The sequence below is a fragment of the Nerophis lumbriciformis genome, linkage group LG04 (genome assembly GCF_033978685.3).
Source record: "Nerophis lumbriciformis linkage group LG04, RoL_Nlum_v2.1, whole genome shotgun sequence".
NCBI classification, from domain to species: Eukaryota; Metazoa; Chordata; class Actinopteri; order Syngnathiformes; family Syngnathidae; genus Nerophis; species Nerophis lumbriciformis.
In genome coordinates this window covers 10690671-10717881 of record NC_084551.2, presented here as the reverse complement: position 1 = coordinate 10717881, position 27211 = coordinate 10690671, and the positions used below count along the sequence as shown (strand labels likewise).

Below are 27211 nucleotides of genomic sequence, written 5' to 3'. Positions count from 1 at the left end.
TAAGTCGGTCATATGCTATCCTAAATTGAGTTTTGGTGTACGTTCCTAAAAGCACAGGCCTAAAAGCACATTAGGTCTCAGAATATTTCCAAGTTGGTGGGGGATCAAATATTTATTCTGTCTCTCTTGGTTACAATGACCCCACCATAAAATGATACCCTGATGATAACTTTGTAAGGGTTAAAGTGGTAAACTAACACAATCAGCACATGATTAAATACTTATTTACCATACTGCATACAGTTGAGCCTGTGCAGTTAGCCAGACGGTATGCCTGACTGCATTCCTGGCCAGCCTGTCCTCTGTGTAATATTGTCTGTATGCACATTCCATGAGTAAAGAAATCCCAATCAATCAGTTCAATACATGCGTCTGGTTTCCAATTAAAATAGTGGTGGTGTGTTAATCCAACTTTTGGATCAGACGAGCTGTTTTCATGCATTTTATAAAGCGTGTTTCAGTTGATTTAATGCAGTTGTTTTGGTTTCATTTAGAGCAGTGATTCTAAAACGGTGGTACGTACGTGGGCTCTATATAGTGGTACGCCAAAGAATCCATTAAATATTCAAACAACTGTTACTGCTCAATCTCTATGCAGGGCTTCCCCTTAATGTAACTGAAAGTGGCACACCGCCACGGCAATATCACAACAGCCACACGTTGAAAGGAAGTTGTTTTTTTTTTTACATGAAAACAAATGTTTTAGGACAAGCGGTAGAAAATTGATGGATGTGTATTCTAGCCCTCAGAAGAAGTCACAAAGTCCGACACTACTTTTTGTTACTTTTATTGCTAATCTTATGCGAACAAACTACCCAAATCCAGCTGCAGCGCCTCCCTGCCACACCCGCTAGATTAGAGATATTCTTTATTTCCTTAAATTGGAGAAAAATAGGCTGACATTGAACGGTTGTTCGGTGAAGTTTCAGGAAGTATAGGGTGGTTTCCCAACTACGTAAAAGAGACTGCTCTCAAATTTAACCCAGATTGAAAAGTAATTTAAAGGTAAATAATTGATGGGCGTGGTCAGGGGGCGTGGTTAAAAGGGGAGGAGTCAAGTATTTTATATATATATAAGAAATACTTGATTTTCAGTTAATTCTAGCAATATATATATATATATATATATATATATATATATATATATAAATAAATAACAGAAATACTTGATTTTCAGTGTTCATTTATTTACACATATACACACACATAACACTCATCTACTCATTGTTGAGTTAAGGGTTGAATTGTCCATCCTTGTTCTATTCTCTGTCACTATTTTTCTAACCATGCTGAACACCCTCTCTGATGATGCATTCTGCTTCGTCTCCTTGTTGTGTGCGCAGTTGTGCACTGCACTATCTAAAAGCCGTAGATGTTATTGTCAAATATGCATGTACAGTAGATGGCAGTATTGTCCTGTTTAAGAGTGTCACAATATTGCTGTTTACGGCAGACGAACTGCTTTACGGTAGACAAAAACGTGACTGCTGCTGTTGTGTGTTGTTGCCGCGCTGGGAGGACGTTAATGAAACTGCCTAACAATAAACCCACATAAGAAACCAAGAACTCGCCCTCCATCATTCTACAGTTATAACGTGATTGGGCAGGCACGCTGTTTATATTGTGGGAAAGCGGACGTGAAAACAGGCTGTCGACACGACACTCAGGTCCGTCTGAATTTCAGGAGAAAATTTGTCCCGGGAGGTTTTCGGGAGAGGCGCTGATTTTCGTGAGTCTCCCGGAATATCCGGGAGGGTTGGCAAGTATGCCACATCCCGTCACACCCCTAATCAGGCCCCCACCGCCACAGGTATCTTGGCAATCTAGGGGAAACTGTGTGTGTGTAATGTTACAGTTGCCAAAAATATTCAATATACTTGTCAAATAAAACATCTGCCTTATTTTTAATGAATACTTAGGCCTATTACGCTATGGTATTTTAATGTTGGTCATGTTGGTGGTGCTTGCAGAGGTAGGTGTTTTCTGAGGTGGTACTTGGTGAAAAAAGTTTGAAGAACCACAGATTTTGAGCATGTAAAACGAACTGATGATGCTGGGTTCACAATGTCAACACCACCACCATTTGCAGCGGTGTTTACAATGGGGGAAAGAAAACAGGTCAATCCCAGGTCCTGATAAACAAACACACACATGTCATGTTGAACTGATAACCTCAATGGAAGAACAACGATCTGGAAAGCATCCAGCAACATCCATTAATTCATTCATTCTTGAGTAGAAATGTAGAAATAACTACAAAAGTACACTTCATTCATTAATGGTGTTACAAAAAAGATCAGTTAGAATAATGTTGGATATAGAGAACATACAAACCCTTTATTTATTGAATCAAAGATACTGAAATTCCACGACAGTGAATTTGCAAACAGCTAAAATTATACACAAAGCAAACTATAATCTGCTACCCAAGAATATACAACAATTATTTAAAAAAAAAAGAGGAGAAATATAATCTGAGAGAAAAATGTCATTTAAAACATTTGTATGCACGTACAACACTTAAGACCTTCAGTATATCAGTATGTAGAATTAAATTATGGAATGGATTAAGCAAATAACTCAAACAATGTACTAATATGATCCACTTCAAGAAACTCTTCAAACTTAAAGTGAAGTGAATTATATTTATATAGCGCTTTTCTCTAGTGACTCAAAGCGCTTTTACATAGTGAAACCCAATATCTAAGTTACATTTAAACCAGTGTGGGTGGCACTGGGAGCAGGTGGGTAAAGTGTCTTGCCCAAGGACACAACGGCAGAGACTAGGATGGCGGAAGCGGGGATCAAACCTGGAACCCTCAAGTTGCTGGCACGGCCACTCTACCAACCGAACTATACTGCTATAGCCATAAAGTGTTTACAAAATACAAAGAAGAAGAACCATGATGAAAATTCTGAATTTATCTTATCCATCCATTCATTGTCAAGATAAATCTTACTCATCTGACCATAAGAAATATAACTTACTTCACCGATTATTATTTATTTATTTTTATCGTTATTACTTATGGAGTATATTGTGAGTATATTGTGAATAAATTGAGAACAGGAAGTGAACAAAAGTTTTAGCAACTGCTATGTAAAGGAAAAGGGGTAGACTTAAATAAGCTCTGCTTCTTCCTACACCTTTTTGAACATGTTCAATGGAGAAACTGAAAATTGTGATGTATCATGTTGTATGCATGCATGTTCCAAATAAACTCAAACTCAACTTAACTCAATAATGGTTTTTCAAGAGGAACAAAGTGTTTAAAAAAAACACAAGATGTACTTGTTGAGTCCTCACTATGTTGCTGTTACACAGCTTTATAGTATTGTTTATTGTGGATCCCCATTAGCCGACGCACAAACACCAGGCTAGTCTTCCTGGGGTCCTTTTCAAAAGTTCAAAGTAAAATAATAATACACAGATCCAGTTACCAAACATCCACAAATCCAGTTACAAATAAAAGAGAGATAAAAGGAAAATAAAAATAAAATTCTCAAAATAATACATTCAAATAACAGTACACAGATACAGTTACAGAACATACGCAAATCCAGTTATAAGAAAAGAAAAAGTGAAAGAGGGGGAAAAAAAGTTCTCAAAACTGATAACATAAAAGATTAAACTCTTTAAGTCTAAAAAGTGTTTACCGTATTTTCCGCACTATAAGGCGCACCTAAAAACCACAAATTTTCTCAAAAGCTGACAGTGCGCCTTATAACCCGGTGCGCTTTATATATGGATTAATACTAAGATTCATTTTCATAAAGTTTCGGTCTCGCAACTTCGGTAAACAGCCGCCATCTTTTTTCCCGGTAGAACAGGAAGCGCTTCTTCTTCTACGCAAGCAACCGCCAAGGTAAGCACCCGCCCCCATAGAACAGGAAGCGCTTCTTCTTCTACTGTAAGCAACCACCCGCCCCGGAAGAAGAAGAAGCACGCCGTGCATGCTGGGATATGTGACGTTTCATTTCCATTTGTGTGTTTATGTAAAGACCCCAAAATGGCTCCTATTAAGTGTGTTGTCTGTCTAATTATAAATAATGCAGACGAGGCGTGTTAACTGAGTTCTCAACATTTACTCACAGCGTGCTCATAACCACATTCTAACTGCCAGCATACAACGCTTCTCAGGGCTACCGCGCATGCTCGTCACTATCGTTGCATGCTGGGTAGTGTAGTTGTTATATTTGCTAGCTCATAACATCACATTAAGAGACACGCTTACGCGCTTAATTCAATACTCGCCGTCATTCCGGGTGGATTGACAAAAGACCTCCAGCCGCTAGATATTGGTGTCAACAGGGCATTCGAAGCTAGACTGCTAACTGCGTGGGAACAATGGATGACCGAAGGCGAACACACCTTCACTAAGACAGGGAGACAGCGCCGGACGACATACGCCAACATCTGCCAGTGGATCGTAAATGCCTGGGCAGATATTTCGGTCACAACTGTGGTCCGAGCTTTCCGGAAGGCAGGATTCACAGAACTGCTGGACAACAACAGCGACACTGACTCCGATTACTTCGACGAGACGGACCCGGCCATTTTGGATCCCACATTCGCCCAACTTTTCAATTCGGACACCGAAGGATAAGAATTCGAGGGATTTATGAATGAAGAATAACTTCAGAAAGTGAGCGTTATGTTTATTTTGTGTGTTGTGACATTAACGTTCGAGCAACATTATGTTGCTATTGCTCTGCACTATTTTGAATTTTACTATGTTTGTGATTGCACATTTGCGTACATTTTGGGAGTGAACAGAGTTGTTAGAACGCTGGTTTTTAATATATTATTAAAGTTTGACTGACCTATCTGATTGTTTTTTTGACATTCCTTTAGCGCAGTTAGATGCGGCTTACAACACGGGGCGGCTTATAGGTGGACAAAGTTTTGAAATATGCCGTTCATTGAAGGCGCGGCTTATAACCCAGGGCGCCTTATGGTGCGGAAAATACGGTACATGTTTCTTAAATGCTTTTTTTTTTTTACTGGGAATAGTCCTAATATTAAAAAAAATAATAATAATTTTCCATAATGAAATGCCTCTGTGTACAACAGTGCTTTTCATTGAATTAGTTTTATGGTCGTAGTAATACAAGTACCTCTGCCTCAAGGTAGGGGGCGATATATTGTCAACTTGCACTTCAATGCCTCAGCAGTACTCTGACTTGCCACACTGGGAGAAGTGGGGGCGCTCAAGCTAGCAGCGCATGTCTCTCCAGCGGAAGCCAGCCTTTTTTCTTTTTCTTTTTCTTTTAAACTGTATTTAAAACAAACATGGTATTTTTATTTCAGCAAGCCAGCGTTTGTGGGGTGTTTTATGTCAGATGTGAAAATATTGTTTTATTGCTTGGATTGGGAAATTGAATTAAATGAATGTGTCTGCCAATATGGAGGATTATATACTGTAGGGATGATACTCAAAACCGGTTTTCCCGGTGGTTCGATAAGAAAAGAACCGAGTCCTCGGACTCGAATAACTTTTTGAGAACCGGTACCCGTTATCGAGACCACTATAGTAAAGAAAAATAGTTGGTTCTTTATTCGAATCCCTCGAAAGGAATCCCGTCCCGACCAGAAATGCCCCGTGAGACATCACAAGAAATTATGTCGCGTAGCTCAGTCATTAGGCGCAGATAGGGAAAGCAGGAAAAACAATAATAAAGTTCAAAACAAAAGGTATAATCCAATGAATAACTTTACTGAGAGATTTGAGCAGGGTACAAACACATGACGAACACTTTTACGACCAACCGGAAACATAGCAACCAGGCTAGCAACGCACCTCCTTTACGGCAGCTGTCACAACGTTCTTAAAGCAACCGCAGCACATTCATAAATATACAACATATATGACATGATCTCCCTTTTTTAACTTTTGTTTTTCTTTCCTTGTAAACAAAACAAAATCACACTGTATATGTGTTGTCTGTCTAATTATAAATAATGCAGACGAGGCGTGTTGGCTGAGTACTTGACATTTACTTTCACAGCGTGCTCATAACCTCATTCTTAGCTGCCTGGTGGTGACATGCAACAACACTTCTCGGGGCTACCGCACATGCTCGTCACTCCAGTTGCATGCTGGGTAGTGTAGTTGTTATATTCCCTAGCCTAGCTCATAACATCACATCCTTCCCCCTATAAAGAAATAATGTTAACTCAATAAAGTGTATTTCTTTTTTTAGCTTTAACTTTTCATTTTTTAGCATTGTAACCACATTTGCAAACAACTTTTCTCTTCATAGAATTTTCTTTCAATAAAGAAATTACGTGCAAAAATGTCAAAGCATCATAACAAACAGTTATGTCAAATAGCAGCAGAAGTGCACTTTTTGGAGAACTATATTATTTTAAGTTTTGTGCCCAAGGGACTGATTTTATTTAACACTATATTATTATTTATACCCCTATAGTGATCACAGACACAGGTTGTTTTTGTGTTACTGTATATATTTGTTTTTCTGAAAAATCCCACTTAATATACTTTGGGTAACAACAGTCAATTTTTATTTTTTTTAGGGTGGTAACAGTCAATATTTATTTATTTATTAGATTTTATTTTTTTCTTATATAATAAAAGTGAGCTTTTGTTAAACCAAATATTGTGTTTTTTTCCATATACAACAATATGGACTCGATAAGAGAATCGATAAGGAATCGGTTCGATAAGAGGATTCAATAATAGGCTCGAACTCGATAATTTCTTATCAAACATCATCCCTAATATACAGAGGTGGGTAGTAACGCGCTACATTTACTCCGTTACATCTACTTGAGTAAATTTTGGGATAAATTGTACTTCTAAGAGTAGTTTTAATGCAACATACTTTTACTTGAGTATATTTATAGAGAAGAAACGCTACTTTTACTCCGCTACTTTTATCTACATTCAGCTCGCTACTCGCTACTAATTTTTATCGATCTGTTAATGCACGCTTTGTTTGTTTTGGTCTGTCAGACAGACCTTCATAGTGCCTGCGTTTCAACAAATACAGTCACTGGTGACGTTCACTCCGTTCCACCAATCAGATGCAGTCACTGGTGACGTTGGACCAATCAAACAGAGCCAGGGGTCACATGACCTGACTTAAACAAGTTGAAAAACTTATTGGGGTGTTACCATTTAGTGGTCAATTGTACGGAATATGTACTGTACTGTGCAATCTACTAATACAAGTTCCAATCAATCAATCAAAAGTATGAAGGAAAAAAGACCATTTTTTATTTCAACCGTACACCCCGTCAAAAGCCTAAAGACTGACTGCACAGTTCCTGTCTTCACAATAAGAGTGCCGCTCCATCGCGCCTGCGCTTTCAAAATAAGAGTCTCCGAAAGCCTGCGCAAACAAGCTAGTAAGCTACGGAGTTTGCCGCCAATGTATTTCTTGTAAAGTGTATAAAAACGAATATGGAAGCTGGACATATAAGATGCCAAAAACCAACCACTTTCATGTGGTATTAGACAGAAAGGAGGAACTTTTTTTTCTCCTCCATTTGAAAACGTGGACGTTTGTCATCACCACTGTCTGATTACAATCAATGCAAGTCATCACAATCAGGTAATACAGCAACTTATATTCTTGTCTTCATGAAAGAAAGGAATCTATATGTGTTAAACATGCATGTATATTCATTAAAACACTATTAACATGTAAACAAAAACGGCAAAAAAAATAAATATAAATTATATACTGTATATATCAATGTATATATATATATATATATATGTATATATGTGTGTGTGTATGTATATATATATATATATATATATATATATATATATATATATATGTGTGTGTATATACCGTATTTTCCGCACTATAAGGCGCACCTAAAAACCACAAATTTTCTCAAAAGCTGACAGTGCGCCTTATAACCCGGTGCGCTTTATATATGGATAAATATTAAGATTCATTTTCATAAAGTTTCGGTCTCGTAACTACGGTAAACAGCCGCCATCTTTTTTCCCGGTAGAACAGGAAGCGCTTCTTCTTCTACGCAAGCAACCGCCCCCATAGAACAGGAAGCGCTTCTTCTTCTACTGTAAGCAACCACCCGCCCGCGTAGAAGAAGAAAAAGCGCGCGGATATTACGTTTAATTTCCTTTGTGTGTTTACATCTGTAAAGACCACAAAATGGCTCCTACTAAACGACAGGGATCCGGTTCATGAAAAGACGCAATCTCTCCATCCGCACACGGATTACTATTTCACAGCAACTGATATTCCTGTGAACCGCACTGTGGATACAACGGGAGCACGTACGGTGAATATTCGCACCACAGGGAATGAGAAGTCATCCTTCACTGTGGTTCTAGCTTGCCATGCTAATGGCCAGAAACTTCCACCCATGGTGATATTCAAAAGGAAGACCTTGCCAAAAGAGACCTTTCCAGCCGGCGTCATCATAAAAGCTAACTCGAAGGGATGGATGAAGAAAAGATGAGCGAGTGGTTAAGGTAAGTAAGTTTACGCGAAGATGCCGGGTGGCTTTTTTCACGCAGCTCCGTCCATGTTGATATAAGACTCCATGCGCGCCCACATCACGCTGGTTTTTAATATATTATTAATGTTTGACTGACCTATCTGACTGTTTTTTTGACATTCCTTTAGCGCAGTTAGATGCAGCTTATAACACGGGGCGGCTTATAGGTGGACAAAGTTTTGAAATATGCCGTTCATTGAAGGCGCGGCTTATAACCCAGGGCGGCTTATGGTGCGGAAAATACGGTATATATATATATATGTATATATGTGTGTGTGTGTATGTATATATATATATATATATATATGTATATATGTGTGTGTGTGTATGTATATATATATATATATATATATATATGATATGTATGTGTATGTGTATGTTCCTCATCAGTTACTCAGTACTTGAGTAGTTTTTTTACAACATACTTTTTACTTTTACTCAAGTAAATATTTGGGTGACTACTCCTTACTTTTACTTGAGTAATAAATCTCTAAAGTAACAGTACTCTTACTTGAGTACAATTTCTGGCTACTCTACCCACCTCTGCTAATATACTGTATCCAAGATTAAACACTTATCGAAACTGGACTTTAAGACAAAATTAATGTGATCACACAAAGTACGTTTTCATGGAGGATAGCTATTGCTACTTCAGATACAAATACAGAGAGGCAAGACACACTTACAATACTTTGTTTATTTTGTTACAAGCAAATTGGACCAAAAAGTATTTAATAACAACTTTATCAAATACTTTTTGGACCCATTTACCATATCATTATGACGTTTTTATGAAAGCGAATTACTTCCTTATTGTTCCTGTTATTCTAATGTGCAACCTAAATCAAACAATGTTTAGAGCTGCACATATGAATTTAAGTTAAAAAAAAAAAGAAGAAGAAAAACTCAAAAGTATCTATGCCTCACCTGGTGTATAGTTCACCGCACGTCTCATTGTACTCGATTTTATTTGGGCATAATGTGCTTTTAACCCAAGAGATTGTGGAGTTCAACAAAGTCTGTGATTGCCTTTCAACGAGCGGCAGCAGTACAGTGGCGTTGACGACCACAATGCTAATAATAGTTCAGATTTGGTACCGATAGAATGCGACACTGGGTAACTAATACACATAAACACAATTAAATGGTCGTCGTTACCAACAGCTAGTAGTTATGATGCAATAGTAAGTCAACACTAATGTGCTTTTGCTTTCGGTACGGTTGACCGTGTTAATGCCAAATCAGACGAATAAGGCGAAAATAAGTCAGATGAAAGTGCAGTGGTTATATTTACACACTAGTCTGGACGTTTTGTCTGGCTGCCCTTGAGCAAGCTGAGGTTTCCCCAAACACGATTTAGCGCTAGCATCATGCTAACAAGGTTAGCAAAAACCCGATGAGAACATACCGTCTGTTGCTCGTCGCTCCTCTTCTGGGCACAGCGAAGGGGGGAAAATGTGTTTAACAAAAAGGCAATGAGTACAAAAAAATAAAAAATAAAGTATTCCCTTTTATTGCTAGTACTGTTTTTTTCGGTCTTGACTATAACATCGATGTGGTCCACTGGTGGGCGAGCAAGACATAGCAGGCTCAGTTCAAGCTGTCCCTCAAGCTCGCTAATTCAAATCATATCGCGAGAGTTGGACATGTTAGTGCCGCGTGAACTTACGTGAGTTAGTATTCATCAAATAAAACAGATCCTATACACTTGACATAAAATCAGATAATGAAACACATTTGCAAAGAATCAACATGGGGGAAAAGTTAAAATGTTTTTAAAAATAAATAAAAGGGATGAATATTAAAGATCCGATGTGTTTAAAACAGACAAAATAAAATACTATAAGTTTTATTTTGAAGGCCATATTTTTATCTCTAAGATGAATCAAATATCCAATGTGCTAAAAATGATCCATCCATTCATCCATCTTCTTCCGCTTATCCGAGGTCGGGTCGCGGGGGCAGCAGCCTAAGCAGGGAAGCCCAGACTTCCCTCTCCCCAGCCACTTCGTCCAGCTCTTCCCGTGGGACCCCGAGGCGTTCCCAGGCCAGCCGGGAGACATAGTCTTCCCAACGTGTCCTGGGTCTTCCCCGCGGCCTCCTACCGGTCGGACGTGCCCTAAACACCTCCCTAGGGAGGCGTTCGGGTGGCATCCTGACCAGATGCCCGAACCACCTCATCTGGCTCCTCTCGATGTGGAGGAGCAGCGGCTTTACTTTGAGCTCCTCCCGGATGGCAGAGCTTCTCACCCTATCTCTAAGGGAGAGCCCCACCACCCGGCGGAGGAAACTCATTTCGGCCGCTTGTACCCGTGATCTTGTCCTTTCGGTCATAACCCAAAGCTCATGACCATAGGTGAGGATGGGAACGTAGATCGACCGGTAAATTGAGAGCTTTGCCTTCCGGCTCAGCTCCTTCTTCACCACAACGGATCGATACAGCGTCCGCATTACTGAAGACGCCGCACCGATCCACTCTTCCCTCACTCGTGAACAAGACTCCGAGGTACTTGAACTCCTCCACTTGGGGCAAGATCTCCTCCCCAACCCGGAGATAGCACTCCACCCTTTTCCGGGCGAGAACCATGGACTCGGACTTGGAGGTGCTGATTCTCATCCCAGTCGCTTCACACTCGGCTGCGAACCGATCCAGTGAGAGCTGAAGATCCTGGCCAGATGAAGCCATCAGGACCACATCATCTGCAAAAAGCAGAGACCTAATCCTGCAGCCACCAAACCAGATCCCCTCAACGCCTTGACTGCGCCTAGAAATTCTGTCCATGCTAAAAATGATAAGCCGACTAAATTACTTGTATTGTTTTAACTTTTATTTACACAGGGAAGTCCCATTGAGATTAAGAACCTCTTTTTCCAAGGGAGCACATTCATACACTAGTGTAGTAGTGGGAGAAAGACAGAACGGCCGCCATTAGGGAGCTGGGATCGGATATGCAACCCTAAAATTGCCGATTCTGAAGGACAAGATTCTCAGGTGTCGGTTAAATTAGCAACTGAATAGATTACATTTTTACAGGCATTATTGTGTGTAGTATTCGAGTAAATACACGCCACGTAAGACTTCAGTATTTGATGAAACAGTGGCTAAACATGCAGTACTGAAACACTTCCTGTTCTCTAAATTGACTTCTCTAAAAAAAAAAAAAAAACAGAAGCCAATTTATTAGGCACACTTGGTTAAGCCTGTTGTACCAAAGTGAGATATGGAAAGTCTTTGAAAAACTACAATGACACTTGTAATTTCCTTTATGTTGTCCAATGAACGATCAATTTGTCTATCAGATGCATCTCTGTTTTGACCACTGTTTTCTCAAGGTGGATTGAATATGCAACCACTATCTCTACTGTATATTGAAATATGTAAAGATGACCAAGTTACACTTTAGTAAAACCCATAATAAATCCACTTATTCACAATGTTTGGAATTGAACATTATGGCCCACCTTGAAAAACCAAACATGGAGTTCTGCATGTTTAAAACAGCCATGCTGTCCACCATTTCCTAGATGTGGACTTAAGCCCAATCTTAACTCCAATTGTTATCAAGGGCTCTTAAAACACAATACTAGTTGGTTGACATTGTGTAACAGTGTGAATGTAAAAGAATGAAATAGGACACATATATTTAACAATTTATTATCCATCAGTTAACTATAAACCTTCAAAATGCTTGGACACCTCCATCCTGTACCATGGCTGATATTCTATCCCATGGCATCGACACAATAAAATGACAAAACAGAGGAATGCATTCAAATTTATAATTGAATTTTAACTTTTTGCTTTTTTTTTTTAAGGACTTTTTTTGTTTATGATCAAGGTCTAGTCAAACCATTCCTAGACCTGGCAGAGTAAATAGTTTTCTTTTTTTAAGAAAAAATTTATCATTTTGCAATGTTTTCAGTGTTTTGGATTTTTCAATGTTTAAATTTTTTTATCTTTTTCCATCGGTGAAGCAGGTTTCAAAATGCTCAATCTGCGGAGAGGGAAATAAATCACAAGTTACATTTTGTTTGTAACTCTTCCGCAATGTTGTCCAAGATGTATATACCTTAGACGCTGGGAACACCAGCGGGCGTGGTTGACTTCTGTGCAGCCTCTTTGGCCTGGTGGGCCTGGAGCACAGCAACAGCCTCATCCACCTAAATCAAAGACCAAATTAACCACTATATATGACAAGCTCATGACAAATGACCACAGCAATAGGAGTAAAAATCTTCAAGTTCAAAAACTGAATTTTGAAGCTTGAAATGTTGTGACACTGATTGCGGACCTTTGAGCGCAGGGATTCAGGCGATTCGAGCATGTGAAGAAGCTCAGAGTTGTCAATCTCCAGCAGCATGCCAGTGATCTTGCCCGCCAGACTCGGGTGCATGTTCTGAATCAGAGGGAACAGTCGCTCACCTGGGGGAACAACATAAATTATTATAAACATTCATACTGTGTCTACTAACACTTAAGTGTCTGTTTATTTTAAAACAAGCAGACAAAGGACTGACCGAGCATTTGTTTCTGTTCCTGAGGAGGGGCATCAGCCAGCATGGATGCAGTCAGGGGCGCCTGTCCTTGGACATGAACTGCAGGCTAATGGGAAAAGTACACATATGTTGACTTTGACATTTCCTACAAATGTCACAAACTACCGTATTTTCCGCACTATTAGCCGCACCTAAAAACCACAAATTTACTCAAAAGCTGACAGTGCGGCTTATAACCCGGTGCGCTTTATATATGGATTAATATTAAGATTCATTTTCATAAAGTTTAGGTCTCGCAACTACGGTAAACAGCCACCATCTTTTTTCCCCGTAGAAGAGGAAGTGCTTCTTCTTCTACGCCAAGGTAAGCACCCGCCCCCATAGAAGAAGAAGCGCGCGGGTATTACGTTTCATTTCCTTTGTGTGTTTACATCCGTAAAGACCACAAAATGGCTCCTACTAAGCGACACACTGTGGTTCTAGCTTGCCATGCTAATGGCCAGAAACTTCCACCCATGGTGATATTCAAAAGGAAGACCTTGCCAAAAGAGAACTTTCCAGCCGGCGTCATCATAAAAGCTAACTCGAAGGGATGGATGGATGAAGAAAAGATGAGCGAGTGGTTAAGGGAAGTTTACACGAAGAGGCCGGGTGGCTTTTTTCACGCAGCCCCGTCCATGTTGATATACGACTCCATGCGCGCCCACATCACAGATGGTGTCAAAAAACAAGTGAAGCACACAAATACAACACTCGCCGTCATTCCGGGTGGATTAACCAAAGAACTCCAACCGCTCGATATTGGTGTCAACAAGGCATTTAAAGCATGACTGCGAACGGCGTGGGAACAATGGATGACCGAAGGCGAACACACATTCACTAAGACAGGGAGACAGAGCCGGACGACATACGCCAACATCTGCCAGTGGATCGTAAATGCCTGGGCGGATATTTCGGTCTCAACTGTGGTCCGAGCTTTCCGGAAGGCAGGATTCACGGAACTGCTGGAAAAACAACAGCGACACTGACTCTGATGACTTCGACGAGACGGAGCCGGCCATTTTGGATCCCGTAATTCGCCCAACTTTTTAATTCGGACACCGTAGGAGAAGAATTCGAGGGATTTATGAATGAAGAATAACTTCAGAAAGTGAGTGTTATGTTTATTTTGTGTGTTGTGACATTAACGTTCGAGCAACATTAAGTTATTGCTATTGCTCTGCACTATTTTGAATTTTACTATGTTTGTGATTGCACATTTGCACATTACCGTACATTTTGGGAGTGAACAGAGTTGTTAGAACGCTGGTTTTTAATATATTATTAAAGTTTAACTGACCTATCTGACTGTTTTTTTGACATTCCCTGTAGCGCAGTTAGATGCGGCTTATAACACGGGCGGCTTATAGGTGGACAAAGTTTTGAAATATGCCGTTCATTGAAGGCGCGGCTTATAACACGGGGCGGCTTATGGTGCGGAAAATACGGTACATTAAACTATGCATTAAGGCCATTTTGAGTATCACAGTCTAACTGAAATTGAAAGAACAGACTACAAACCTGCTGCATGTTGACTTGTGGCTGGGAAGCCATGTGCTGCTGAGGGTTGCGGACTCCGGCAGCGTATTTGTAGTGGGGCATCGGACGCACTGGAGCGGCAGTGGCCGACGCGCTGGCAGGGCGCTGGCTGAGGGTCTGGGTGGCTGAGGTAAAGAAAAATGGATTACGTCTCAAATTCATTATCATGAAGGCAGTAACTTAACGATCATTGAAGTATACTCACGCATGCGTTGAGAGGCCATCATCCGTGGGACCTGGGCGTTGGCGGTTGCGGTGGGACGGATTGCGCTGTAAGTCTGGGGCCTTGGACCTGACGGGCGCATTGCATTGGGCATGTTCTGGAAGTCTGGAGCGAAACAAAAGCATTTTATAGCTTTTCAACAGTAGTAGAAAAAAATGATCATTTCTTGTTGAAACTTACGTTGTGGACGCACTCCCTGAGCGGCCCATCGAGGGCTGGGACGCAGCTGGGCAAGCTGGTTGGCAGAGTAATATGCAGCACGGTTTTGGGCCTGATGTGAACACATTAAATCATTAGAATCGCTCGTTTAAAAAGAGTAATTTACATCAGAAGACAACCTAACATAAAAAATACGTACTCAAATAGGATGTGTGTCATTTTGGGACTCACCTGAGGTATCGCCGCCATGAAGTAGCCAGAAGGTGGAGCGGGCTGGTATGGGTTAAGAACAGGGTTGGGCACAGCACGGACAGTAGCCATCCTCTGCATGTATTGATTGGTTAGATGGGCCTGGCGCTCTTCTTTGCGTTGAGCCAGGGCCACATATAATGGTTTAGTGGCAACAATACGACCATTCATCTCGGTTACAGCTTTGGTGGCCTCTTCTGGAGAAGAAAAGCACACAAATCCAAAGCCTTTGCTGCGGCCACCCTCCATCATAACCTGGGGAAGACAAGAACAGAGTCAACTTTCACTCTTGGTGGAAATCACAATTTTATTACGAGTTATTTTCACGTTAAAAAAACGCAGCACGATTCTGTTCACTTCTCACCTTTGCACTTGTTATTGTTCCAAAAGGAGAAAATTCTTTGCGCAGACGCTCATCATCAAGGCCATCGTCAAGGTTTTTCACATACAAGTTGACACCCTGGAAAACAGCAATTCTTTGTCAATCATATGAACCACTGCACGATTAATCAAAATCGAATCGACAAGGTTTTGAATAGTGGGGTAAGTAACTGCTAAAGGATGAGATTTGTATTCCTCCGCAATCACCGGCATTTGAGTGACAGCCATGTTCACCAATTAGAACTGCTAAGCCTCGGGTTTGATCATCTCTTACTTCAAAGAGGAAGAAAAACGTTTTTTTTGTGCATCGCTCTCAGCACCTAGGCACGTTTAACAGTAGAATGAACTGAACAGAGTGACCCCTCTATTCAGTCATTGTCTCAGTGGAGACTAGAGCAGGGCACCAGCTTTATACACACACAGAGCTTCACGACTCGCCAATGAAGTCCCCGCAAAGTAACAAAAATTAGGGGAAAAAAAAATATGGTTACAAAGCCAACTGTCCCGTTGTAATAGTTCAGCTACAAATCGGATGGGCAATATGATCCCATTAACACTGGGAAAAAAGCCATGGTCATGTGATGGCAACACACAAAAAGACAAAGTACAACTTTATTTTTCCAACTGGAAAAAAAAAAAAAAAAAAAAATCGCACTGAGCCATTTGTTAAATTTTTGCTTTCGTAAATTACAGTAGTCTTTTTTTGGTTTATTAATTTAGGATAAAGTTATTTGCCTTACATTAATTCATTTCCCTTTATTTAACAAGGAAAAACTCAGAGATTAAAATCTATTTTACAATTACAATGATTAAAATAGTCTACAGTAATGAAATAAAAGTTGATATCCTTTTTAATGCTTACCTGCATTAATTTATATTATGATTACATTATAATCACTGTATACTTTTTATCAATTATTTAGTTTAAGAGAATTATGTAGACAAAAGCTCTGAATAAAGTTAATTGTTGAATATTGCTCTGTGTGGCACCTCAAGACAAAAATATGTTGGTTGACAGTCTTCCTTCACTATTTTCCACACTATTTTCGCTGTTTTATGTATAAAATATAATCGCAAATCGAATCGAAATTTTGGATAGAAAAATTGCAATTAAGTTATTCCTCAAAATTGTGCACTTCCTTGTAGATCAATTCAAAAGTATGCAAGTGTACAATTTTCTTTTAACTAAGGACAGACTAACCTGGTATCTGGTCATGCGATCCTGTTTCATCTGCTCAAATTTGCGTTTGAGCTCATTCTGGCGCTCTCCTTTTTTCTGTGCACGGCCCACGTAAACTTGCCTGCCATTTAGTTCTTTACCATTCATGTCATCCACAGCCTAAAAGTAAAAATAACAACTTTAGGAAACTTAAAACACATTGGACCATGTCTCTGCATTGTTAATTGAACTCTATCCCTACCTTTTGTGCATCTTCGTGTCGCTCAAAACTGACAAAGCCAAATCCTTTGGATTTTCCACTCTCGTCAGTCATAACCCGGATACTGAGAGCTGGTCCTTAAAAGAGAAAGTCAATTAATAAAATGTAATGTGCCAAATGACCCACTTATTAAGTTATGGCATTGGCTGTGCTGTTTACTTACCATATTTTCCAAACAACTCCTTTAGCTTTTCATCATCCATGTCCTCCCCAAAATTCTTGATATAAACATTGGTGAATTCTCTAGCACGGGCCCCAAGCTCTGCTTCCCTCTCTTTACGTGATTTGAAGCGTCCAACAAACCTTTTGGTCGGATACAGAAACATTTTAATCAGGATTGCCTGGACTTAATCTAAACTAGCCAAAGTTTTTTTTAACCAAATTTCAAATTTGTTATGTTGTGTTATTTATTTTTGTTTAGATTAAAATTAAATAGTTATTTATTTTGTCTAATAAGATTAACATTAAATAGTAATCTAATAGGGATGCAAAAATATCAAAATATCACGGTACACCATTATCACAGGCCACAGTTAGATATTGCAGTCATGTAAAAAAAAAAAAAAAAAAAAACAGGCTTTGAAAAATTGATGTAGTAAGGAAAATTAAGGTACAATTCCAATTCTCCCTCCTCGCCCCCATTTCGCTCTAGCATCTTGTGCCATGGTGAAGTTTTGCAAATACCCCTGTATGCATATGGTCGTCACTCGAATCTTGCTACATCCTCAATCCTCGCCGTTTGCCAGCAGTAACAAAGGCAGATGCACAAAATGTTCGCTTTCAAGATGTCAGCGCATGCAATGTTCAACTTAGCTCGTGCTCTTATTTTCTTTTGCCTTTAAAAATAAGACCATTTAGAAAATAATGTTTTTGGCGAAATATGCAAGTGCTGGTGCATCAGCGGTATGTACAATGTTTCATTGTGTATTTGAAGCGGATATTTACATGCAGTAGCACTGCCATCTTTCTCCTTACGACACTCAATGTAGGATGGTCTGCGAGCTCACTTCGCTTCAAACAAGGTACTTTGCCCTTCCCCCTCCCTACCTGACAGAAAATTTGAATGACTCTTGATTGACGTGAATCCACAAAACCAAGGAGAGAGGGCAAAAGCGAAGGGGGAGTACAGGTATTTGAATTGAGCCTAAGGGCTACTTATGCGAAGGTTAAACAAACTTACTGCAAACAAACAAACCTAGTGCTCAAATGTTGCAATACTATTTATTACCACAAATAAGTATTTTCAAAGTGCAAAGAACAGTGAATAAACAATGTTTCAAGTCACAAGAAATTATAAATTACTTTCAGTTTTTTGTGTTTAAACTGGCAATTGTAAACGTGCTGTCATAACGAAACTTGATTGAAATGCCTTAAAAATTAATGTTTGACCTGGCTTACATCTTTGTTTTGCAGCAGGTGATAATCAAGTGACTTCTCGTGTTGCTTGTATTTCTTTGTAGACTATCACTATCTGGCAATAGCCGCAAACGGTATTATGCATGTCCGTCATGTTTTCTCTTCTTTGACTACAAAGCCAAAATGCACCCAAATGTCCGATTTAAACTTTGCGAGAGGATCCACAAGCTTGAGCTTTCTACTCTGCTCATGTGTTTCCTACCCATATTTTACAAGGCTACGCAGGGGACTATGGGAAATGCGGTCTGCTTCTAAGACAGGCTCACTCAACAGTACTAAATAAAAAAACTACACTGGCGGGTGTACTCCCAGTTCTCATTTACTGTCACAGCATTAGGGCTATATTTCCTATCCCGCTACATCCCAATAAAATTAGTTCCAATGTTAAAATGCTGGTTGTGTTAAAACAAATCTAGTGTTATATTAAAAACCACCAATTAATGTATTTATAGAGCAAAATTCAAAACAGATCAGTTTTTTGCAAATAAACATGTAGTGCGCACAATGCAATGTTATCTTGTCACTCAAAACACTCAGAACGGGGCTTGCATTTGATTACCAAATCACATGTTAGTAAGACATTACACAAACTATTCACATCAATGGGTCATAAATGATATTCCCACTTACACTTTTCTGTCATTGAGCAACATGCCATTCATTTTTTCAATGGCCCGCTCAGCCGCCTCATGGGTCTCAAAGTGCACAAAGCCATAACCCTTTGAGCCATTTTCATCACAAACCACCTTGGAGAGGGAACATTTTGAGCACTTCAGTGACATTCACAAACACCATGCATTTCAAATATATTGTAAGCAACGATGAGATTCCTCTGCGAATCCAAAGTCATGCACAGTAGTAGTGAGTATGTAAAGCATACAGACATACAAACAGGCTCAAATAGCTAACGTTTCTCCACCTACCTTGCAGGACAGGATGTTTCCAAACGCTGAGAAGGTGTCATAGAGTGCCTTATTATCAATAGACTTGTCAAGGTTTTTAATGAAAATGTTGCCCACTCCGCTCTTCCTAAGGGAGGGGTCCCGCTGAGACCACATGATGCGTAGTGGTCTGCCTTTGATCACATCAAAATTCATGGTGTCCAGGGCTCTCTCAGCTGAAACAAACGGTCGGTAATTTACCAGTTATGCAAGGGCAATAACGATATGTAACAATAAGCATGGTATGTTAGTCAACCGTGGGTGCTCTGATTCTAATACTGTTTTTCAACCTTTTTTGACCCAAATGCGCATTTTTTTCTTTGAAAAAATTCGGAGGCACACCACAAGCAGAAATCATTTAAAAAATGAAACTCGGTAGACAATAAAAAGTCGTCGCAATTGTTGGATATGAATTTAAACCATAACCAACCATGCATCACTACAGCTATTGTCTCAAAGTAGGTGTATAAAGTATTATCTATCTATTGTCACAGCCTGTCACATCACGCCGTGACATAAGAGTTTTTTGGTGTTTTCCCGTGCGTAGTTTTAGTTCTTGTCTTGCGCTCCTATTTTGGTGGCTTTTCCTGTTTTTTTGGTATTTTCCAGTTGCAGTTTAATGTCTTTCTTTGAGTGATATTCCCCGCACCTGCTTTGTTTTAGTAATCAAGAATATTTAAGTTGTTGCTATCTTTTTGTGTGTGGACATTGATTGTCATGTACGGATGTACTTTGTGGACGCCGTCTCTGCTCCACACGTTGCAAGTCTTTGCTGTCGTCCAGCATTCTATTTTTGTTTACTTTGTAGCCAGTTCAGTTTTGTTCTGCATAGCCATCCCTAAGCTTCAATGCCTTTTCTTAGGGGCACTCTAATATTTTGTTTATTTTTGGTTTAAGCATTGGATACCTTTTTTTCCTGCACATTGCCTCCCGCTGTCCCCTGCATATTGTGATTACAACAAATGCTTCAAAGTTACAAAGAAGGCAAGGCTTACAGTTATTTCGCAACATGTCAGATTTCCTTTTTGTTTGTATTTTAATGATACCATATGGTGAGATCACCACATTTTAAGTAACACTCATGAATGTCAGTTTGTTTCCATCCCGTGAGGTGATATGTTTGTTTACTACATACCACGGTGCAAATTGTCTTCGGCATTTTCAAAAATATACACGACACGGAATAAACAAAATCTGAAATATATATCCTACTATTCACGCTGAAGTGTAAAAACAAACCATGAACTGACGAAGTTTACCATAAACAGTATGGAGTCCCTGCGTTTGACTCGGCCGGGGTTTGAACTCACAACCTACCGATCTCAGGGCGGACAGAGTGTCACCTACTGATATGGAAGAGAATAACATGGTTGCTGAGTGCCAAGCAGGCAGGTAATGGGTCACATTTTTAAAGTGTTTGGTATGACTCGGCCGGGCATTTGAACTCACAACCTACCGATCTCAGGGCGGACAGAGTGTCACCTACTGATACGGAAGAGAATAACATTGTTACTCCGCCGAGCTCTAGACAGCACCGACACATTATTTGCGGATTCTAATGACTGGTTTGCAGAAAATATTTTTTACCCAAATAGGGGAAATTACATACCGTAATCTCCCACGGCACATCAGACTGTATCTCACTGCACACTAGTGTGCCGCGGCACAGTGGTTGAAAAACAGTTTTAATACATGAGACAGCCTTACTTTGAGTAGTACAACATATGTGTACAGCTCTGGTAATGGGTACATTCGCACCCACCTGCACAAATGTACTTCAAAATGGAACAATCAAAAATAAATATGACTTTTTTGTTTGTTTACTAAAGCATGCATATATAATATGCCTTAGTTTGACCATTTAAAATCAACATAATAAAAAGGAAATGCTTGGAAATAGCATAAAAATGCCCCAAAAACTTGGAAAAACGCGATACATAGCGTTACTTTTTGGTGTAACCACCATGAGCGTTCTGTTCAGGTATATTTCTTTTATATTTTGATAAATCATCATATTTATGTATTACTAAATTTAAATAGGTATTGATCAATCTTTAAGCTGTATTTTATTTCAGTTTGCTTTTGACATCTTATTTAGAATTGTAGTTGAAACTTTTACAACCTTGTGTTGCGCTCATGATGGCGTAACCAAACTAGATTTCATTTAATTATTTTATTGCCTTCATCTTATAGGGCAGTGGTTCTTAACCTGGGTTCGGTGGAGCCTCCGCCGCGGAGGTCAAGACACACCCGACTCATCTTGTAAATAAAAACTTCTCCCTATCAGCAAATGGATACCCCCCAAACAATGTTCCCTCTAATTTTCCATCTTATTTGCAGGTGTGTAATTTGTTGTGAGTTTATGCACTGTGTTGGTTTTGTTCTTTGAACGGTTCATTTTGTGCACCGGTAAAAAAAAACATAACTGTCTTGAATTTAAAAAAAACAACTTTAATTTTTCACTAAAGAAGGGTTCGGTGACTGCACATATGAAACTGGTGGGGTTCGGTACCTCAAACAATGTGAAGAACCACTGTTATAGGGTAATGTTTAGTTACAAAAAATCATGAGCGTAACACTAAGCTTCATCACTTTGACTTGTAATATCTCCAGTGTTGGGACTAACGCGTTACTTTGCGGTAACTAGTAATCTAACGCGTTATTTTTTATATTCAGTAACTCAGTTACCGTTACTACATGATGCGTTACTGCGTTATTTTTTATGTAGTATCGGCTAGAAACTGAGAAGATCTGAGTGTTGCAGCGCTGCTGAAGAGGCGACAAAAAAGAGGCGCGCCGCGCGCTGTCTGTGTGTACGTGTGTGTGTGGGAGGGGGCGTGTCTGTGTCTACTATCAAGACGTCATGGCGAACCCCGAAGCAGAGTTTCTTAAAATGGAGATATTTTCAGTACGTTTCTTTTATCGACCACAAAGAAAAGAACATTTTAGTTGAATGTAAGTTTCAAATATGCTGAAACAGCTACAAAAACAACATGCTTCGACGAAGCTAGTAAAGAGACACACACTTCACCTCCACCTCCAATAGCGGCTGGATTTTAATGAGGCACTGCACACTGAAGGTACACACACTCTGTCAATTCTCTTATATACTCTTTCATTTTAGACTTTTAGAGTGTTTGATTATCACATCACTCTAAATGTTTAGACTATAAAGTTCACAAACATAAAGAGGGATACTAGTGGGCCAGGCTAATATTTCCTTTTCTCTAAACTAAGTGGGGAAATGTGTAGAGTGTTCTTTCAGAATTCCTTGAGATAAAAAAACCGCCTGGTTAGGCTTTATGTATGTAGTGTGTGCCTTTCTTGTTTTACAGCTATGTTGTTATTATGCTGTTTGTTACTTATGTATGTTAAGTTGCAGCTATTTAAAATAGTTTTGTCAATTTGTTGTGGTCTGAAACAAATTGGCCCTTTAAAACATATCTTTGTCTTTGTGTGTTGTATGTAGACCACATTGCTTAGCAGAGTTCAGTGATGCAAATGCATGTCAAGTTGATCAACAGATTGTATTATTCTCCAGTGCAATAACAGTACCGTACTAAAATGAAGGCTAAAAGGGCATTAAATGGGGCCTTAAAAAAATTAAAAAATATATATAAGTAACTAAATAGTTACTTTTCACAGTAACGCATTACTTTTTGGTTTAAGTAACTGAGTTACTTTTGAAATAAAGTAACTAGTAACTGTAACTAGTTTTCAGCAGAGGTGGGTAGTAACGCGCTACATTTACTCCGTTACATCTACTTGAGTAACTTTTGGGATAAATTGTACTTCTAAGAGTAGTTTTAATGCAACATACTTTTACTTGAGTATATTTATAGAGAAGGAACGCTACTTTTACTCCGCTACTTTTATCTACATTCAGCTCGCTACTCGCTACTAATTTTTATCGATCTGTTAATGCACGCTTTGTTTGTTTTGGTCTGTCAGACAGACCTTCATAGTGCCTGCGTTTCAACAAATACAGTCACTGGTGACGTTCACTCTGTTCCACCAATCAGATGCAGTCACTGGTGACGTTGGACCAATCAAACAGAGCCAGGTGGTCACATGACCTGACTTAAACAAGTTGAAAAACTTATTGGGGTGTTACCATTTAGTGGTCAATTGTACGGAATATGTACTGTACTGTGCAATCTAATAATAAAAGTTCCAATCAATCAATCAAAAGTGTGAAGGAAAAAAGATACTTGTTTTATTTCAACCGTACCGTCAAAAGCCTCAATACTGACCGCACATGAGGACGTTCCTGTCTTCACAATAAAAGTGCCGCGCCATCGCGCCTGCGCTTTCAAAACAAGAGTCTCCGAAAGCCAGCGCAAACAAGCTAGCAAGCTACGGAGTTTGACACCAATATATTTCTTGTAAAGTGTATAAAAACGAATATGGAAGCTGGACAAATAGGATGCCAAAAACCCACCACTTTCATGTGGTATTAGACAGAAAGGAGGAACTTTTCTTCTCCATTTGAAAACGTGAACGTTATCATCACGACTGTCTGATTACAATCAATGCAAGTCATCAGAATCAGGTAATACACCAACTTATATTCTAGTCTTCATTAAAGAAAGGAATCTATATGTTAAACATGCATGTATATTCATTAAAACACCTTTAACATGTAAACAAAAACAGCAAAATAAATACTTATAAATTTTATACTGTATATATCAATGTATATGTATGTATGTATGTATATATATATATATATGTATGATACGAGTGTGTATGTTACTCATCAGTTACTCAGTACTTGAGTAGTTTTTTCACAACATACTTTTTACTTTTACTCAAGTAAATATTTGGGTGACTACTCCTTACTTTTACTTGAGTAATAAATCTCTAAAGTAACAGTACTCTTACTTGAGTACAATTTCTGGCTACTCTACCCACCTCTGGTTTTCAGTAACTAACCCAACACTGAATATCTCTAATTCTGGTGGTGTTTTATGCTTTTTTTTCCTTTTTGGAACATGTACTATACATATAACACAATAAAGTCCCATATAAAATTATGTTTCTAGCAATACTTTAATTTTGCCTTTGAAAGTAACACTCCAATGTCCATTCGTGGAGCTGTACACCTGAACGTAACACTCCAATGTCCATTTGTGGAGCTGTACACCTGAACGTAACACTCCAAGTCCATTCGTGGAGCTGTACACCTGAAAGTAACACTTTAATGTCCATTTGTGGAGCTGTACACCTGAACGTAACACTCCAAGTCCATTCGTGGAGCTGTACACCTGAAAGTAACACTTTAATGTCCATTTGTGGAGCTGTACACCTGAAAGTAACACTCCAATGTCCATTTGTGGAGCTGTACACATATAGTAGCCTAGCAGTTCAAAATGGAGTCAAACACACATGGTTGACACTCACCATCAGCGGGCTGCTGGAAGTTCACATAGGCGTAGCCGAGCGACCGACGGGTAATCATGTCTCTGCACACCCGGATAGATAGGATAGGCCCGGCCGGGCTGAATTTCTCGTAGAGCATGGCTTCGGTCACGTCTGGGTGGAGGTCTCCCACATAGAGGGAGGCCATGGGGTAGCTAGGAGCGCTGGGGTTCATGTCGACGCGTGTTCAGACACTAAAGACGCGTAATGACGAGTTTCTCTGTGAAATGTTTAGGGGGGGGGGGGAAGAGAATACAGTCTTCAAAAAGAATGTTACCGTCTATGTCCCGTCGTCACCGAATACCCGCCCCTAACGTTAAAGTCCAGGAGGTGACAACGTGGGCTGAGCTAGCAAGCTATCGAAGCGCGGCCTAGTTGCTCGTTGCCGCCTTAGTCAAATTAAATCGTCCGTAAGCTTCCCAAGCTCCGTGACTTATCTTTATCTAAAACAATATGAAAGGAGTAATTCCGCGGGCAGAAACGTGCGTGACACGGGCGAATAGAGCTATACCCACGCGTTCCGTAATGGCGGTTATCTTTAACGTTAGCGTCCTTCTCGTTGCGTTTTTTTGAGCTTCTTCTTCTTCTTCCCCTCTTGAGTTGGCAAATGAAATCCTGCTTCACCGATTTTTTTTTCTTTTTTTTTTTCTTATAAAAATATGTCTGCGTGTGCGCTTTAGCTTTTGGTTTGTTTCATAATAATAAAATGTGTGCCGAGGCTAGCTACGGAGCACACCCAACGCAGACGGATTACAGGAATGAAAGGAAGGTCGGCGGAGGTTGTTTCCGATACCAGTCCAAACCACTGGGCGCTCAATATCACGTGAGACGTCACACATCTCGCGAGGTTTTGAGGTTGTATTTCATCATCTCCGTTCACAGTTCGAACTCAGCCCCGCCCAACTTTTTTTTTTTAACGAGAAAAACCGACGCATGTATTTGATCACATACTTTGACTGATTGATTGAAACTTTTATTAGTAGATTGCACTAAATGGTAACACCCGAATACGTTTTTCAACTTGTTTAAGTCGGGGTCCACGTTAATCAATTCATGGTAACTTTATTGTTAAATAAATATGTCCCATTTATAAACACATATACACCCCGCCCAACTTTTTTAAGAAGAGCATGTATTTCATTACATACTCTATTTTTAAATAAATCGGAATATGTACTGTACTGTGCAATCTACTAATAAAAGTTCCAATCAATCAATCACACACTTTGATTGATTGATCAGTTAGATCATAATAGTGAACTCCCTTTAGGTCTTCTTAATAATCTTTTTTAGTACTTTGCACCATCTTGCTGAGTGCTGGTAAATTCACTGTCATCATTTTACATTTGTTAATTAAAGTACCAGTACAGTGGAAAAAACAAGTTGACTTTATATGCTTAATTGCGTTTCACTGTTTCCATTAAAACATATCCAATTGTATTTATAACCCGCAAAGTATGTAAAACATTGTTTAAACATCACCAAATGCCACAAATTCAGTAAGCCATTGTGAATAACAACCCCACACCATAATTCCTCCTCCACCAAATTTCATACTCGGCACAATGCAGTCCAAAATTTACCGTTCTCCTGGCAACCTGCAAACCCAGACTTGTCCATCAGATTGCACAGTACAGTACATACACCTCGCCCAACTTTTTTAAGAAGAGCATGTATTTCATTACATACTCTATTTTTAAATAAATCGGAATATGTACTATACTGTGCAATCTACTAATAAAAGTCTCAATCAATCAATCAAAGTGTGTGTGATTGATTGATCGGAATATGTACTGTACTGTGCAATCTACTAATAAAAGTCTCAATCAATCAATCAAAGTGTGTGTGATTGATTGATTGGAACTTTTATTAGTAGATTGCACAGTACAGTACATATTCCGATTTATTTAAAAATAGAGTATGTATTGAAATACATGCTCTTCTTAAAAAAGTTGGGCGAGGTGTATGTACTGTACTGTGCAATCTACTAATAAAAGTTCCAATCAATCAATCACACACACTTTGATTGATTGATTGAGACTTTTATTAGTAGATTGCACAGTACAGTACATATTCCGTACAATTGACCACTAAATGGTAACACCCGAAAAAGTTTTTCAACTTGTTTAAGTCGGGGTCCACGTAATCAATTCATGGTAATGAATTGATTAACTTATTAACTTATTCTTATACCCAGGGGCGCCGAAAAGGGGGGGTAAAGGAGACGGATTCTAGGGGCCCATGATGGAGGGGGGCCCAGAGAGGCCCCTAATGATGATGAAATTATAATACAGAAAAAATAATGACACTGTGTTGGGGGCCCTGTAAAGATTCTTTTCATGGGGCCCAAAATCCCTAGCGGCGCCCCTGCTTATACCATTTAGTGGTCAATTGTAAGATATTT

At 39.4% G+C, this 27211-nt stretch overlaps 2 protein-coding genes across 2 annotated transcripts in view; both read right to left on the bottom strand.

Moving 5' to 3' along the window:
- The window catches only part of LOC133595915 (E3 ubiquitin-protein ligase RNF19A-like), a 32596-nt gene extending 22463 nt beyond the window's left edge, over positions 1–10133 (bottom strand). The window contains exon 1 of the mRNA XM_061948744.2: positions 9912–10133. The gene's annotated coding sequence lies outside the window, so the exon portion shown is untranslated. The remainder of the gene's footprint in view (positions 1–9911) is intronic.
- Positions 10134–12142: 2009 nt separating this feature from the next.
- On the bottom strand, positions 12143–25611 carry pabpc1a (poly(A) binding protein, cytoplasmic 1a). The gene is made up of 15 exons (XM_061948731.2): positions 24790–25611; positions 19369–19562; positions 19076–19191; positions 17193–17332; positions 17012–17106; positions 16792–16929; positions 15574–15669; positions 15192–15464; positions 14982–15072; positions 14784–14906; positions 14561–14703; positions 13022–13106; positions 12796–12926; positions 12574–12664; positions 12143–12498 (listed from the first exon to the last, which is right to left on the bottom strand). Exons 1-14 carry the CDS (start codon positions 24980–24982, stop codon positions 12575–12577), a joined length of 1908 nt encoding a protein of 635 aa, XP_061804715.1. The 5' UTR covers positions 24983–25611; the 3' UTR covers positions 12143–12498; position 12574.
- Positions 25612–27211: the final 1600 nt, after the last annotated feature.

Coding starts and splice junctions, on each gene's coding strand:
- pabpc1a (XM_061948731.2), bottom strand. CDS start 24,982: ATGAACCCCAGCGCTCCTAGCTACCCCATGGCCTCCCTCTATGTGGGA. Junction 17,107..17,192: donor GGAGTTGTTTGGAAAATATG/GTAAGTAAACAG, acceptor TTCTCTTTTAAG/GACCAGCTCTCAGTATCCGG. Junction 12,927..13,021: donor GGAACAGAAACAAATGCTCG/GTCAGTCCTTTG, acceptor TTGTTCCCCCAG/GTGAGCGACTGTTCCCTCTG.